At 43.7% G+C, this 16312-nt stretch overlaps 1 protein-coding gene and 1 long non-coding RNA gene across 2 annotated transcripts in view; one reads left to right on the top strand and one right to left on the bottom strand.

Annotated features, from left to right (window-relative positions):
* The window catches only part of LOC122556937, a 16766-nt gene extending 2403 nt beyond the window's left edge, over positions 1 to 14363 (top strand). The window contains exons 2-3 of the long non-coding RNA XR_006313717.1: positions 8713 to 8811; positions 13976 to 14363. This is a non-coding gene — a long non-coding RNA (uncharacterized LOC122556937). The remainder of the gene's footprint in view (positions 1 to 8712; positions 8812 to 13975) is intronic.
* The window catches only part of poln (polymerase (DNA directed) nu), a 319906-nt gene that overhangs the window by 224983 nt on the left and 78611 nt on the right, over positions 1 to 16312 (bottom strand). Inside the window, exons 13-16 of the mRNA XM_043704174.1 lie at positions 15637 to 15732; positions 10801 to 10857; positions 8607 to 8660; positions 2269 to 2334 (exon numbers count right to left, since the gene is read on the bottom strand). Coding sequence (XP_043560109.1) covers positions 2269 to 2334; positions 8607 to 8660; positions 10801 to 10857; positions 15637 to 15732 — 273 coding nt within the window. The remainder of the gene's footprint in view (positions 1 to 2268; positions 2335 to 8606; positions 8661 to 10800; positions 10858 to 15636; positions 15733 to 16312) is intronic.

Below are 16312 nucleotides of genomic sequence, written 5' to 3'. Positions count from 1 at the left end.
TCCACGCTTCAGGCTCTCTGCCTTTATTCCTGATGAAGGGCTTTTGCCCGAAACGTCGATTTTGCCTGTCCTCGGATGCTGCCTGAATTGCTGTGCTCTTCCAGCACCACTGATCCAGAATCTGGTTTCCAGCATCTGCAGTCATTGTTTTTACCAATGTGTCTCCACCCCCTAGTGAGACAGAGTTCCAAACTCAGGAAAAACTCATACCTGTCCTAAAAAAAGGTGACATATAATTTTAAAACAGTGCCTCGTATTTTGAACTGACCCACAAGTGGAAGCATCATTTGGGTTCCTATTTGATTGTCTAAGCCCTTTCAGTCTCTAGCAGATTACTATCAGCTCTCAGGACATAAAGGTAAGGACCTGCATTGTCGAGCAGGAAGTGGGGAAGGACAGAAAGTACATGCAAGACAGGCCTGACTGGAGTTTAAACATTTGACTCAAGTGAATGGTGCCTAAACCCAGAGTCTCGTGTCATTGAGGAAAGAATCTAGCAACTAAACCACAGCTGCTAGCAGCATCCTCCAGCAGCTAAGCCTATCCTAAAAAGATTACTAATTTGAAAACACTCAAAAGCAGCACAAATACTTTCAAAAACCACAATTAAAGGATTCAACGAGGGGCAGAGTAGTTATGGCCAGAAAACATCAGTTTTCATTGATCACTATGCTGCATTGGAGATGGGAGATTACTTCACTACCCTCACTGCAAATAAATCACAATAGACTGGAACATTAATCCTATTGACAGGAAAGCTAAATGAATTGAGACAACGCTAATGGAGTTTTATTGTAGCTCAGTTCATAACAGCTTAAAGCCATGACAATAATATGAGATCAATATCCTATCCAATCAAATTTAATAAGCCTATTTCACATATATAGAAATCAAAGCTCGGTGTACACATATATGTAAAGAAAACATGACAGATGCTAGTACATAGTCAATTCCTTAATGACTATTACATCAATGTTCTGTTCTTCTTAAACACTAAGAAAGCACCAACACATGCAGCAGCCCACTGCGTAGCATCATTGTTGCTGAGCCAGCAATCCTGAACGGTCTTAAAAATCACGGGTGAGTCAAGCATGAGGAGGTGCTTTTAAAATTAGGATTGCACCTTCAGGCCAGAGCTGACAGGATTTTCTTTTCATCCAGGGTTGCATGAGTTTGCAACTCTCTGCCTCAGAAGGCACTGGTCATTAATGACAGTCTATTAGTCTTTTTTTTAAAAAGTCAGGCAGCAGAATGAAAGGTTATCGTGGGATGAAAATATGGAATTCAAAACACAATCTGATCAGCCACAATCTTTTTTGGAAGGCATTGATTGATGGGATGAGGGTATTGCTAGCTGGGCCTTTCAAGAGGGCAGTTAGGAGTCAACCACATGGCTATGGGGCTGGAGTCTCATATAGGCCTGACCAGGTAAAGACAGCAGTCTCCTTCCCTGGAGAATAGTAGTGAACCAGATGGGTTTTTCTGAAATTGACAATGTTTTCATGGTCATCGTTAGACTCTTAATTCCAGATTTTTATTGAATTCAAATTCCACCATCTGCCATAGAGGGATTCAAACCTAGGTGCCCAGAATATTACCTGAGTCTCTAGATTAACAGTCAATAATACCACCAGGCCATCGCTGCCCCCCCACTCCCCAAAAGGCGCCAAATGGCATATTTCTGCTCCTAATTTGTATGATCATACATTCTTATGTCTGTAGCATGAGCTTTCTGAGTTAGCTGTGAAACCATACCACGCATATAGTCAGCGTTTGTTTCACCGGGATGGGGATGTTCATCATGGCCCGTAGTCTTAACTAGGTGACCGAGAAAGCACAGACCTGTTTGCTCTTTCATCTTGTTGGAATTTGTAGGCCTGAGGCCCGTGAGAGGGCTGTCCTTAGTCATTATCCTTATTGATGAATAAATCCCAAACACTTAAATCCACTGGTAATCCACAACTGCAGATCTACGCAAATGAACCGAAGAAGAGATTTATAGGTGTCCCTTTTCATATCCTCCTCTTCCAGATACACGGTAATCTATTGAGACATTCTCTGTATACAGTGAAACATGTCTCATCCTCTGGCCACTCATCAAAACCCTAATAACAAGGGACTGATTTATTTTGATAGGATATTTACCAATGACATTGACACTTAGCACTTGTACAACTCTCTCTGCAGTCAAGAGACTAATTTACTCAGTTATGACCCACACAGACCCATTGCAGAAAAAAACACAAAACACAGGATGAAAACACTTACCGGATGTTTAGCTGACAGTCTCCCACTGACAGTACCAGTCTGATTCCACGTAGGGGAGACAAAACCCTGCATATAATGAAGCCAAGAAATCTTGAGGAAAGGAATGTAACAGCTAACGAGACACTAATCATTAAACAAATGAGAACAAATCTGCTGCTGCCAGAAAAGTAATAATCGAGAAAACATTGGAACACAAATAGATGAGTCAGCATCTCTACAGGGAGAAAAGTGGGAGGAAAGAAAGCAAAGGACTGCAGAATGGGAAATCTGAAAGAAAGAAAATGCTGGATTACTCTGCAGGTCTGGCAGCATCTCTGAAGAGATGAACAAAGTTAAGTTGGTCACCTTTCATCAGAACACACAAGAGGCTAATGATTCATTAATCTCTTCTCCAAATTCTAAATTTTCTTTGCAGTTCACGTCAACGCACGTGTAGTCTGTACAGTTTTTTCAGATTTAAATTGATAACTTTAAAATTGCAATTGGAACATGCTTTTAAACTAAAGATGGACCTCTGTAATAACTTTAGTAAACAAAAAAAAGGAAGTTGAATGGACATTGTTTTCAAGAATTTGAAAGACACTTTCTAAAATACATCACAGCTAAAGAATTACTTTTTCAAAGACAAACATAGTTCAGTGAATTGGACACTAGCTTCTCAGGCAAAGGTTTGTTAGTGATCGCCCTGTTGATAACACTTTCCATCACTTTCCTGATGATTGAGAGTAAACTGATAGGACAAATCTGACCCGACCAATTACTGCCCTAATTTTTGTGTACAGGACATATCTGGGCAATGTTCCACATTGTCCAGTTGATGCTGGCATTGTAGCTGTACTAGAACAGCTCAGGTCACAGACAGTTCAGCACAGAAAGCACAGTTCTTCAGTATTATTGCCAGAATGTTGTCAGAATATATGCATTAGGCAATAAAGGTGTCAGGACAGGTGGGGAGAGCAGGTAAAAAGCACGTAGCATTCCAGACTTCACTATTAAGGGCATAGAGTACAAGAGCAAGGAGGTAATGCTGAGAGGATATTTCCCCACATGGGAGAGTCCAAGACCAGAGACATAGTATTAAAATAAAGGAGCACCAAAATAAGACAGAGATGAGGAGGAATGTCTTCTCTCAGAAGGGTGGTACGGTGGCTCAGTAGTTAGCACTCTGCCTCACAGCACCAGGGTCCCAGGTTCGATTCCCGCCTCAGGCAACTGTCTGTGTGGAGTTTGCACATTCTCCCTGTGTCTGCATGAGTTTCCTCCGGGTGCTCCGTTTTCCTCCCATAATCCAAAGATGTGCAGGTCAGGTGAATTGGCCATGCTAAACTGCCCATAGTGTTAGGTGCATTAGTCAGAGGGGAAATGGATCTGGGTGGGTTACCCTTCAGAGGGTCGGTGTGGACTGGTTGGGCCGAAGGGCCTGTTTCCACACTGTAGGGGATCTAATCTAATCTAATCTTAGAAGGTTGTGAATCTTTGGAACTCCTTGCCACAGACAGCGGAAGGGAGGAGCAGAGTCCTTGTGTATATTTAAGTCTGAGAAAGAGAGAGAGAGATTTCTAATCCGTCAGGGAATCAAGTCTTATCAGGAAAAGGCAGGAAAGTGGAGGGAGTAATGCGAGATCAGCCACGATCCTATTGAATGGTGGAGCATGCTCAAGGGGCCTAACTGCCTACTCCAGTTCCTATTTCTTATGGTCTCATGTTGAACTTGCTTAAGACACTAGTTAGACCTCAGTTGGAGTATTGCGTATAGTTCTGGAAGGAAGGAAGGGAATGCAGGGAGGTGGGTGCAGAAGACGGTGAGAAGAATGGTTCCAGTGTTGAGAAACTTCAATTTAAGAAGATTGGAGCAGTTGGGACTGTTTTCCTTTAAGAGAAGAAGGCTAAGAGGAGATTTGATAGAAGTTTCCAAAATCGTGAGATGGATGAGACAGTAGATGAAGAGACATTCATTAAAGGATAAAAATAATAGGATAACAACAAAAGGAGACACAATTTTAAAATAATTTACATAATAAGCAAATGTAATGTGAAAATAAAAACCATACAGCAAGTACTTAGGCTCTGGAATTCACTTCCTGGAAATGTGGTCAGAGCAGGTTTAATCTAGGCACTCAGGAAGTTACTCGATGATTATTTGAATAAAGACAATATGCAGGGATTTTGGAAAAAGGAAGAAGATTGGGACTAAGTTGTAATGCTCATCTAGAGAGCCAATGAAGAGTCAGTGGATCAAATGGTCTCCAGCAGCATAACAATCTGTAATTAGAGGACAGGGATTTACATGAATTGGCAAACAACTGCACAGGAGATGAAATTAAACATACTTTGTACAGCTAGTTAATATTTAATTCTTTTTTAATCTACTTATTCGTGGACATGGCTGTCACTGTATAGGCCAGCAAGCAAGGACTTCAGGTATGGCGAGGCAGCAGCTTCAACAGAGCCAAGGATTCCTGGCTGTGGTAGGCCCGGAGCGGGGACTCCTCATTATCAGCAAGGCAGCTGCAGTGGCTCCTGGCTGTGGTAATCCCAGAGCAGAGACTCCCCATTATCAACAAGGCAGCTGCAGCAGCGCCTGGCTGTGGTAGGCCCAGAGCCAGGTTATCCGCAATGCAGTGGTGGCAGCAGAGCCAGGGGCCCCTGGCTGCGTGGCGAATGTGGTTCCAGAATGGGAGCCGGTATTGTTGGCCTGTCAGTGAGGGGGGGTGACAGCGACGAAGAGATGTCACCTGAAGAGTGGCAACTCTTACATTGGTGAGCTGGTTCAGGACTCATGGTGGAAGCAGCAGAATGAAGAGGGACACTCTTTCAGTTATTTGTTTTGTTTATTCAAAATTGTCCTCGGTTGTGGTGGCAGATGAAGCTTTTCACTGTATTTTACTGTGTTATTCATTCTTTAATTCTGCAATGCATTAAGTGGAAGGGTTGTCGAAGCAGATTCAATAGTAACTTCTAAAAGGGAATTAGAAGTTCTAAAAGAGAATAAAAAGGGAAACCTGCGAGGATATGGGAAAAGACAATGAAGTTGGAATGAATTGGTCAGATCTCTCAATAATCCAGAGTAGTTACGAAATGTTTTGGTGCTGCACCTACCTATGATTCAATGCTTAATTTTAAACATTCAGGCTTTCAGAGCAACTATCAAGTCTGCTCCTTTGAGTATGTGTATGAAATTCACCTCCCACCTTGGACAGAGCTCTCCAGTAAGATTAGATATCAAAGGAGGCATGGAACAAAAGGTAAAGAGAGTAATAATGATCTAGATGTCGCTTTGCTGGCTGAGCTGGAAGGTTTATTTCCAGACGTTTCATCACCCTACTAGGTAACATCTTCAGTGAGCCTCTGGGCGAAGCACTGCTGATGATTCCTGCTTCCTATTTATGTGTTTGGGTTTCTTTGGGTTGGTGATGTCATTTCCTGTTCTTTTTCTCAGGGGATGGTAAATCAGGTCCAAATCAATGTGTTTGTTGATTGAGTTCCGGTTGAAATGCTATGCTTCTAGAAATTCTCATCCACGTCTTTGTTTGGCTTGTCCAAGGATGGATGTGTTGTCCCAGTCAAAGTGGTGTCCTTCCTTATCTGTATGTAAGGATACTAGTGAGAGTGGGTCATGTTGTTTTGTGGCTCGTTGATGTTTATGTATCCTGGTGGCTAGTTTTCTGCCTGTTTGTCCAATGTAGTGTTTGTTACAATTCTTGCATGGTATTTTGTAAATGACATTAGTTTTGCCTGTTGTCTGTATGGGGTCTTTCAAGTTCATTAGCTGCTGTTTTAGTGTGTTGGTGGGTTTGTGGGCTACCATGATGCCAAGGGGTCTGAATAGCCTGGCAGTCATTTCTGGCAGCAGTAATGATCGTAATGAAAGGACAATGTGGAGGGGATAATACGAGAATAAGGGCCAGCTCCAACTGAAAGCAAAAACATGAAAACACCATAGAAACACTGCAAGAGAGAAAAAAATCATATTGGAGCACAGCATTCATAGCCTGAAGATGTTGAACTGAAATGTTGAGACCAGAAGACTGTGTAATGTCTAAATGGATGTTGTTGGTCCAGCTTGTGCAGGATTTCACTGAAACACTGCAGCACACTGAGGACAGATGTGTGCATGGCAGCATGGTGGTGTATTGAAATGGCAATTAGCTGCAAGGTCAGGATCACACTCTCAGACTGAACAGTGGCACTCTGCAAATGGTTCACCAAGTCGGCACAGTGGTTCAGTGGTTAGCACTGCTGCCTCACAGCACCAGAGACCCAGGTTTGATTCCAGCCTCAGGTGACTGTCTCTGTCTCTGTGGAGTTTGCACATTCTCCCCGTGTCTGCGTGGGTCTTCTCCAGGTGTTCTGATTTACTCCCACAGTCCAAAGATGTGCAGGTCAGGTGGATTGGCGATGGGAAACGCAGGATTATGGGGTAGAGGCATGTGTTTGGGTGGAATGCTCTTCGGAAGGTTGGTGTGGACATGATGGGCTGAATGGTCTGCTTCCATTCTGTAGGGATTCTGTGATTCTAAGTCAACATTTGGTCACTCTTATAAGAGGATTTAATAGAATCCAAGCCGATTGGTGAGATGAAACCAAGACACATGTATCTTTTCAATAACAGAAATTGCTGGAAAAGCTCAGCAGGTCTGACAGCAACTGTGAAGAGAAATCAGAGTTAATGTTTTGGATCCGGTGACCCTTATTCAGAACTGAGATCAACAATGTGAAGAAGGGTCACTGGATTTGAAATTTCGCTTCACATTTGCTGCCAGACCTGCTGAGTGTTTCCAGCGATTTCTGTTTTCATTTCACATGTATCTTTTCTTTTGTGGACAGAGTTTATCGACTTCCTTAGTCTCAGCCTTCCCATCCCATACCCAGTGACACAGTTGTTCCCCAATTCGATGAGTTAAGACAATTCACAGCCACCACCTGTTTCTTTTAGAGTCGCAAACGTAACAATGGGGCTTTCCCGGACTCAGTGTCCACACCCCTGGACCGAGAGGCCTGGGTTCTAGTCCCAACTGAGAAAAAGCAAACATAACAAACTTGTGCTTTAATCAATTACTGGAGAAACTCAACAGGTCTAGCAGAGAAAATCGAGTTAACATTTTGAGTCCAAGTGACCCTTCTTCACATGGTTGTCCTGTTTTCAGCCTCTGAAGAAGGATCAATGGACTCGAAAGGTTAACCGTTTTCACTCCACAGATGCTGCCAGACCTGCTGAGTTTCTCCAGTAATTTGTTTTGTTTGTTTTGGATCTCCAGCATCCAAAGTCCTTTTTTTTTTTAGCAATCTGATTAACCAGATACCAACAGAGGAGACTGCACCCTGAGCATCAAATACAGTAGCCTAGATGGAGAGAAGTAAATCACTGCTTCACCCTGAGACGGTGTTTGAAGATTTGGACAAGGAAGAGCTAAACTATTACATCCCTTGCAGACAGGGGAGGGAAGGAGAAATGTGTTTGTTGGTGGTGTCATGTTAGACATGGCAATGGAAAATCCTGTGAACTCTGGGCTGGTGGGGGTGGACCTCCAGAAGGGAGCGGAAGGGGTGAGGGCAGAAATGCAAAAGTGAGTCACTCACAGTTGAGGGCCCTTTCAACCCCAGTTGGGTGTGATTCCTCAGTTGAGAAAAGATGAAGTGTAGTTGGAAGTAAGGAGTGAGAAGATGCATCATCAGAATGATGTACTGGAGACAGAGAAACTGGAGAATGGAATGGAATAGACTGTTAATTGACCATGCTGCCTAGTTGGGAGTGGACTGGCCAGGGGCTGCTGCTGCCACTGTTTTGCAGTGTCCACCTTCAAAATGGACAGGTAGCTACATGTTGGGGACAGAATTGCTCTTTTGCAATGGGCACTTCCACCGTTAAATAGCTGCTCGGCACGCTGTGCCAATGCAGACAGCATGTCAGCACTGGACGGGAGATCGGGAGGGAAGGAGAAAGGAGATCGAGGAAAAGAGGGGAGGGAAAGGGAAGGGAGATCGGGGAATCAAGGAGGGAAGGGGAAATTGGAGAAGGAAGGGAAAATCAGGAAGTCAAGGAGGGAAGGGGAAATTGAGGGGAGGAAAGGGGAAATTTGGGGAAGGGAAGGGGAGGTGAGTAAAAGGATAGGAAGTAAATAGGAGTGAGGGAAATTGAGAGGAAAAAAGATTGAAATTCAGATGATCAGCAGGAAACACCAAATTTTTTACTTAATCTACTTTCTAGAATTTTATAATTACAGTTCATATTAATCTCGGTTAACTTCTGGTACCAGCCACCTGCCAACACGGTTATTTGAATGGTACCAGCACACCAGCCCAGTTCGGTTTAACACTAGCTACAATAATGAAATTACCTTCTTCATACAGGCAAGGAGACCGTCTACATATGTCGACTTGATCTTGTGAATCTGGAACAAGAAACAAACCTTTACTTGGTACAGTGTCTTTTTGTCTTTTAAGGATTGCTGCTGGGACACTGAAGATCTGCGGTTGTCTCCACCCCCCCACAGAATCTTCCAGAATCTCCAGGGATTCACAGTTAACTTCCAGGATGTAACTGTGAGTAAACTCAGGAGAAAAGTCACAGGGGCATTAAAAGTTCTTTCCAAAAGTTGAACATTTTTGTTTGTCAGTTTTAAAGATATCAGAAAATATTTGACTTTGGTGGTCAAGGATCACCGACCCAAAATTACATTCACATTCTGATTGGCTGTGAGAAGTCAAGTGGTTGAAGGATATTGGGTAACCAATAGCAGGAGTAGAGATGAGGTTGAGTGGTGGGAGAAATGTCACATGGTGATTCCTTCAGAAATATATCCAATCAGAGGGAACAACTTTGTCCATTCAGTTGATGACCAGCATTCGGACAAGATTTGTATAGTGGGGAGACACTGAAATCCTACTGTAGGAGGTCACTCTGCTGACTCAGGATTCACCTTCCAGCTGTTCTCCAAACACATCCTGAAACGTGACTTCCTTGGAATTTGTTTCTCAACTCAAAGAGATGACTTTAAAATGCTGACCAATATCTGCCCTCTTCATTTCCATAAAGCCTTTAACTCTATGACAGTAAAGAGCAGGAAATCATCTAATTCAACTAGATTTTGATCAAGATCTCTCAGCCGAAACACACAAACTGAAGAAAATGTTTTGATACAGATCCCTTTTATCGGAAGAGTTCACAAAGATATGGGGCATAGGGAAGGATGGCACATAATTCTGAAGAAGTGAGGACAGAGCACAGGAACTGATACCACCTGATTTCTGACTGAAATATAGGGAGGTGGATTTTTAACTTCATTCATAGAATATGAACAGCACTGGTTGGGCCAACATTTATTACACATCTCTAATTTCCCTTGAGAAGGTGGTGGCGAACTGACTTCTGGAGGCTCTGTAGTCCATGTGCTGTAGGAACAATGAGGGAATGGCAATATTGGATGGTGAGTGGACTGAAGGGGAATGTGTTTCAATGTATCTGTTACCCTTGTCCTTGATGATAGAGGTCATGGAAGGTGCTGAGAGGGTAGATTGGGAACAGTGGGCTCTCACTTCACACACTCACTACTCCTCAAGCGCATCTCTTTATAGCTGGGACTTCTGCAATGCTACCTCCCACAGAACACCCACTCTCCTATCTGCCTACAGTGTGGAAACAGGCCATTCAGCCCATTGAGTCCACACTGACCCTCCAAACAGCATTCCCCCAAGACCAACCCCTTACCCTTTCCCTGTAACCTTTTATTTCCTACGGCTAATCCACTTAACCTACACATCCTTGGACACAATGGGCAATTTAGCATGGCCAATCCACCTAACCTGCACATCCCAGGACACAATGGGTAATTTAGCATGGCCAATCCACCTAACCTGCACATAGCAGATAGCAGAAGGAAACCAGAGCAAACCCACACAGTCACCCAAAACTGGGATCGAACCCGGATCCTTGGTGCGGTGAGGCAGCAGTGCTAACCACTGAGCCACTGTGCCGCCTCAAATGCTTGAACAAGAAATATCTGTTGGGCTTTGGGGAACAGGAGCGGAGTGGGACTAATTGTAGAGCTCTTGCAAAGAACTGACACAGACATGATAATCGAAATGGCCTTTATCGATGCCATATGGTTCTGCGAGTTTCTCAAAAGGGTCTCACATTAGCATACAGAAACAGCAGAGAGAGAGATCGATTACTATCTGGATCTGGTCAGACTAATTAAAATTCAACACTGAAGAGAAATGGCATATTTTGCAACTTTGGCCTTTGGGATTCCATTATCCACTTGGCCCAAAACTGGTCATTTTATGAGCTGCAGCATTTTCCGGGTTTGGTTCCTCCGCTCCTACAATGGAATGGTTAATCAACCATGGAACCACAGGAGGAGGCTATTCGGCCCACTGAATCCATGCTGCCACAGTTTCAGTTTTAGTCCCCTTCTCCCCTGATGCTGCTTGACCTGTTGTGCTTTTTCCAGCTCCACCCTGATCGATTCTGATTTTCCAGCATCTGCAGTCCTCACTATCCTCAGCTTTAACATGACAATTTTAACTCACCTGCCTGTATTCCAGGACGATTTTAGGGAGTGGATGGAGTTCCTGCAGCTGCTGCAGCTAGTGTAAATAAATCACACAACAAGAGAGTCTTAATATTGAATATTCAAAAAATCCGACACGCATAAACAAAGCCATCTCTCCACTCCCTTGGAGGCAGTGTTCGTACCAAAAAATTATTCATGAAAATCAGAGACGATAGCTTTTCATTGGGATCTATGTTCCCAGAATGAATATTTTATAAGGTAACCAATCACTTAAACAAACCTTTTTAAATTCCATAATTTATGGCAGCAAACTTCAAAAACAATCATCCTCTAAATAAATCTCAATTAATTCTGCCATCTTTGTACTCAGCAATTTCAAACACATAGCAGAACCAGCTACTGCTGTATGCTTGGGGTGGATGACAAGGCCACTGCATCAGATCATTTCGTGGATCTTAATGTGGAAATCATTATTCATCAGACTTGCACAGTTTAAACCTTTTATAATCCTACCCTCGCACAGAAGCGTGCAACACAAAAGAAGCCTATCCTGCTCCTATTTCCTGTGCCAGCTTTTTTGAAAGAGCTCAGGAAATAGGAGCAGGAGTAGGCCATTTGGCCCCACAAGCCTTCTTCATGACAGTTGTTTTTCTACCTCATTGACATTTTCCCACACTATCCCTACATCCCTTATTACCCTTAAAGATCACTAAATTTATAGGTACTGTCTTAAAACAGCAACCCAATTAATTACATCTCTGGTTCTTTCCCAATAACTCTGCAAATGCTTTCCTTTCCAAGTATTTATTCCAGATTGTCTTTGGAAGTTGTTATTGACTCTCCTCTCATTTCAGTTCCAGCCTGTGCATTCTGGATGCTGTGCACGCTTTTTCATCTTCACCTCACTCTGGCTCTATGTCAACCTTCTGGATTCTTCTTCATCCCCCCCCTCGAACCAGATTTGTCCCTTGACTCTGCACTTCCGCCTTGAATGGAGTCCTGAACCACCACCCTCCTCTCCCTGGCTGAACTGGTTCTCTCATTGGAAGACTTGTCCTAAATATTGTCTCACTTCCTCCAAATGAGGGTTGGGGCTAGGGGTACCCATACTAGCCTCAGTATGCTTGTCTTTTTGTGGGATACATGGAACATTCTACATTCCAGTCCTAGTCAGACCCCTCCCACAACTCTTTGGTATATTGATGCCATTTCCTATTCTCATGCAGAACTGGAAAAACGTTTATCAATTTTGTTCTCCAATTCCAAACTTTTCTCGTCTCCAATTTGATTCTCACCTCCCCTTCCTTGACTAAAATCTGCCCACATTTCCAGGGCCAGACTGTCTATTAATTGTCATTAGAATTCCACCAACTCCCACAACTACCTTGAATGTACTTCCTCACACTCTGTTTCCCATGAGGACTCCATTTCATCCTCCCAGGTTCTCACATCTGTTCCAATGATGCCACCTTCCATAATATTGCTTCTGACATTTCTTTCTTTTTCCTCAGCCAAGGATTTGCTCCCAATATGGCTGATAGGGCCATTATCCATGTCTTACCCATTTCCCACATATTGCTCTCAGGTATTCCCTTTCCTCCCATGACAGGATTCCCCTTGCCCTCACTTACCACACCATCAGTCCCAAGTTCAAAGGATCATCCTTCCACCACCTTCAGCAGGATCAAACATTCCTTCCCTTCCCTTCCACTGTCAGCATTCAACAGAATCTGTTCCCTCATCCAAGCCTCCATCTTCCTCAAAACCCCATCCACTTCCCATGACACCTTTCCATGCAATTGTATGAGTGTAACACCTGCTCCTTTTACCTCCTCAGCAGCCTATGCTCCAAACACACCTTGCAGTGAAGCAGAAACTTACTTTTGCTTTTTCAATCTAGTCTACTGATTTTGCTGCTCACAGTATAGTCTTCTTTATCCTAGGGTGACCACTTTGTGTCCATAGGTGGCATGACTTTGTCCTCCCACTGACCTACCTACTAAATTCACTCTCTTGCTCTAATGCTCACATTGATATCCTAGGTCTGCTTGGATATCAAGTGTTCCTATGAAGCCTAACGCAAACTGCAGATTAGTACCTCATCTCTGCAGAAAGCACTTTTGGATTTAGCATTGAAGTCAAAAACTTAGGACAATGAAGTCTAACCTCCATTTTAAATTTATTTCCCCAAGTGACAGTCCATATCTTGTTTTAATTTTTAATATTTTTAGACAGAGTTGTTGTGGTTCTGTTCGCCGAGCTGGAAGTTTTTGTTGCAAACGTTTCGTCCCCTGGCTAGGCGACATCATCAGTGCTTGGGAGCCTCCTGCGAAGCGCTTCTTTGATGTTTCCTCTGGTGTTTATAGTGGTCTGTCCCTGCCGCTTCCGGTTGTCAGTTTCAGCTGGTCTGGGACAGACCACTATAAACACCGGAGGAAACATCAAAAAAGCGCTTCGCAGGAGGCTCCCAAGCACTGATGATGTCGCCTAGCCAGGGGACGAAACATTTGCAACAAAAACTTCCAGCTCGGCGAACAGAACCACAACAACGAGCACCCGAGCTACAAATCTTCGCACAAACTTAGACCGAGTCACCAAGGATGGTGGCTATCTACAATACAATGCTTGAAAGGGTGGTAAAGGCAGGAACCATTGCAACATTTCAAATGATCACTTGAAACATACAAGGGTACAGGGCAAGTACTGGGAAATGGAATTGGAGTAGATTGATGCTTGATGATCAATACAGGAATGATGGGCCAAAGGGCCTCCTTCTATACTGTATAATCATCATAGAATCCCACCAGTACAGAAACAGGCTATTCAGCCCAACAAGTCCATACCAACTCTCTGAAGAGCATCCCATTCAGACCCACCCATCCTTGTAACCCTGCATTTCCCATGGCCAATCCACCCTGACCTGCACATCTTTAGACTGTGGGAGGAAACCAGAGCACCCGGAGGAAACCCACGCAGACACGGGGAGAACGTGCAAACTCCACACAGTTGCCTGAGGGTGGAATTGAACACAAGTCCCTGGTGCTGTGAGGCAGCAGTGCTAACCACTGAGCCACTGTGCTTCCTCCAGAATCTATGACTCTGTAAAATCTATCACATGTCTATCTTTCTTCAGTTTGAAGAAGAGTCATATGAATTCAAAACATTAGCTTGTTTTTTTTTTCTGTCCACAGACGATGCCAGACCTGTTGGAGTTTTCCAGCACATTCTGTTTTTATTTCAGTTACCGTGGCACTATGATTGGCCAAGTCCCCACTACCAAGTCCCACGCAGCAGAACTAAATAACTGATTCACAGCCGGGTCTCACTGCAATATGTGCAGTTGGACAATGTAGTGGAAATGACAGTGTGCTGAGGGACTGTATCCCAGCATCAATCAGCACCTTCACAGGAGGAGAGAACAGAACATGTCATTGGGAAAGGAGCCAGATGGAGGTATTTTGCAGAGCGGGTTGCTATGGGCTGGCTTGTGCTGTTTACAAGAGTAAGTGAAGCAGATCCAATCATAAAAGAAACTGGATAAATACTTGAAAAGCAGAAATGTACAAAGTTCTGGGGAAAGAGGAGGAGACTGGACCTAATTGGATAGCACTTTTAAAGAGCCAGCATAGGAATTGTAGGCCAAACAGCCTCCTTCTGAGGTTGGTGATTTATAAAGAAAGTAATTAATTGAGACACAGGAGCTGTCATTTCATGCTGCATACACTGATGAGAGTGGGCGACTGCAGGAATCCCACTTCCAACAGTGAGAAAGTTCTGGGGTCAAGCTCTGATCCAATGCCTACGATGTGACAGGTGAATGTCTCTGAGAATCCCAAGCATCGATAGTGAAATCCCACCCCACCAGAAGATGCTGGCCAGCCAATCAGAGGCTAGCTGCTTCTGGACGCTGGAAATTAGAGGGGCTGAAACAGTATGAAGGTAACTGCTTTTCCTTCACGTCTTGGGGGTAAGGGTCACAGGGAGAGGGATCAGAGGTGGCCATTCCCTTGTCCCCCATCCCTAATTCTGCTTGGCCCCAGATAGGGGCAAATGGAGACCACCTCATTAACTCAGAAGGCAGGTAGCCCTCATTCTCAGTCTAGAAATAGCCTACTTTTCTCACCTAATGAGAAGACGAGAAATCAAGCTGGTGAGCATTAATTATTGATGCTGAGTTAATAAGATTCTCAAAGGACCTTTTTGACAAGTAATCAATTAATGAGATAGCGAGAAAGGGGCAAAAATTTCTCTAGGACCAATTATGTGTCCTTTTCACCACCTTCCTTGCCACCTCCAAGGCGGGGGAATTGGACTCATTCAATTATGTCGGATACACGACACAGAAACAAATGACAGGACTCCAGGTGTGCATGGTGCAATGGTGTCTCTGCTCCATTTGAATCACTTCCATTCCCACCTCACCCCTCTGCCAGACTTACAGTCATAGAGATATACAGCACAGAAATAGATCCTTGGTCCAATTCATCCATGCAACCAGATATCCTAAATCAATCTAGTCCCATTTGCCAGCACCTGGCCCACATCCCTCTAAACCCTTCCTATTGATATACCCATCCAGATGCCCTTTAAAGTTGTAATTGTACCAGCCTCCACCACTTCCTCTGGTAGCTCATTCCATCACACATCACCCTCTGTGTGAAGAAGTTGCCCCGTAGGTCCCTTTTACATCTTGCCCCCTCACCCTAAAACTATGCCCTCTCGTTCCCCACGCCAGGGAAAAGTCCTTGTCTATTTACCCTATCCATGCCCCTCATGATTTCAATGTAAGAGCTCCAAACCTGAGCCAGGTACTACATGCCCACTCACTCCCCCGAGGTGAAGCTAGACTCACCACTGCCTCAGAAGTTGATAGTTGCTGTCCAAGGTCTGTTTTTGGGAGCTTCTTTTTCTCACAAAGCAGGTGCAAGTGGAGTTTGTCGAAAAGAATCTACCTCAATGCAAAACAACAGGAAAGTTTAAAATGCTGTTCAATCACAAGTGTAAGCAGCCCATCAGGGAACGTTGATCGCTAACTGGCTTCACACTCGATCTGAATTCACTGTCCCTTATAGACAGCAAAATGCACTACAGTTCCGACTGGAACCGCCAGCGTTTCCTCTGATCCCCGGGATTCATCCTGCAACTATTAATCAAAGTTATCTCCAATTTTATTGAGATAAATACACAAAATGATGAATAATTTAATTTTTTTTTCAAACTTAAAGAACATTAGTGAACCAGATGAGTTTTTACGAAGACAGTAATTGCTGCAGAAACTCAGCAGGTCTGGCAGCCTCTGTGGAGAGAAAGTAAACTGTTCTGAAGAAAGGTCACCAGTCTCAAAATGCTAACTCTCTCTTCTCCCCACAGATACTGCCAGTTCCTCCAGCTATTTCTGTTTTTGTTTCTGATTTCCAGCAGCCCCAGTTCTTTGTTTGAGTTTTTAACAATAATCTGGTAGTTTCATGAACACCTCCTGATACTAACATATTTATTCCAGATTTATTCAATTCACTGAATTTAAATTC

This window comes from Chiloscyllium plagiosum, chromosome 2, assembly GCF_004010195.1.
Source record: "Chiloscyllium plagiosum isolate BGI_BamShark_2017 chromosome 2, ASM401019v2, whole genome shotgun sequence".
In the NCBI taxonomy this organism is placed as follows: Eukaryota; Metazoa; Chordata; class Chondrichthyes; order Orectolobiformes; family Hemiscylliidae; genus Chiloscyllium; species Chiloscyllium plagiosum.
Note: the sequence above shows the minus strand (reverse complement) of the source record. Positions and strands in the feature narration are given on the sequence as shown.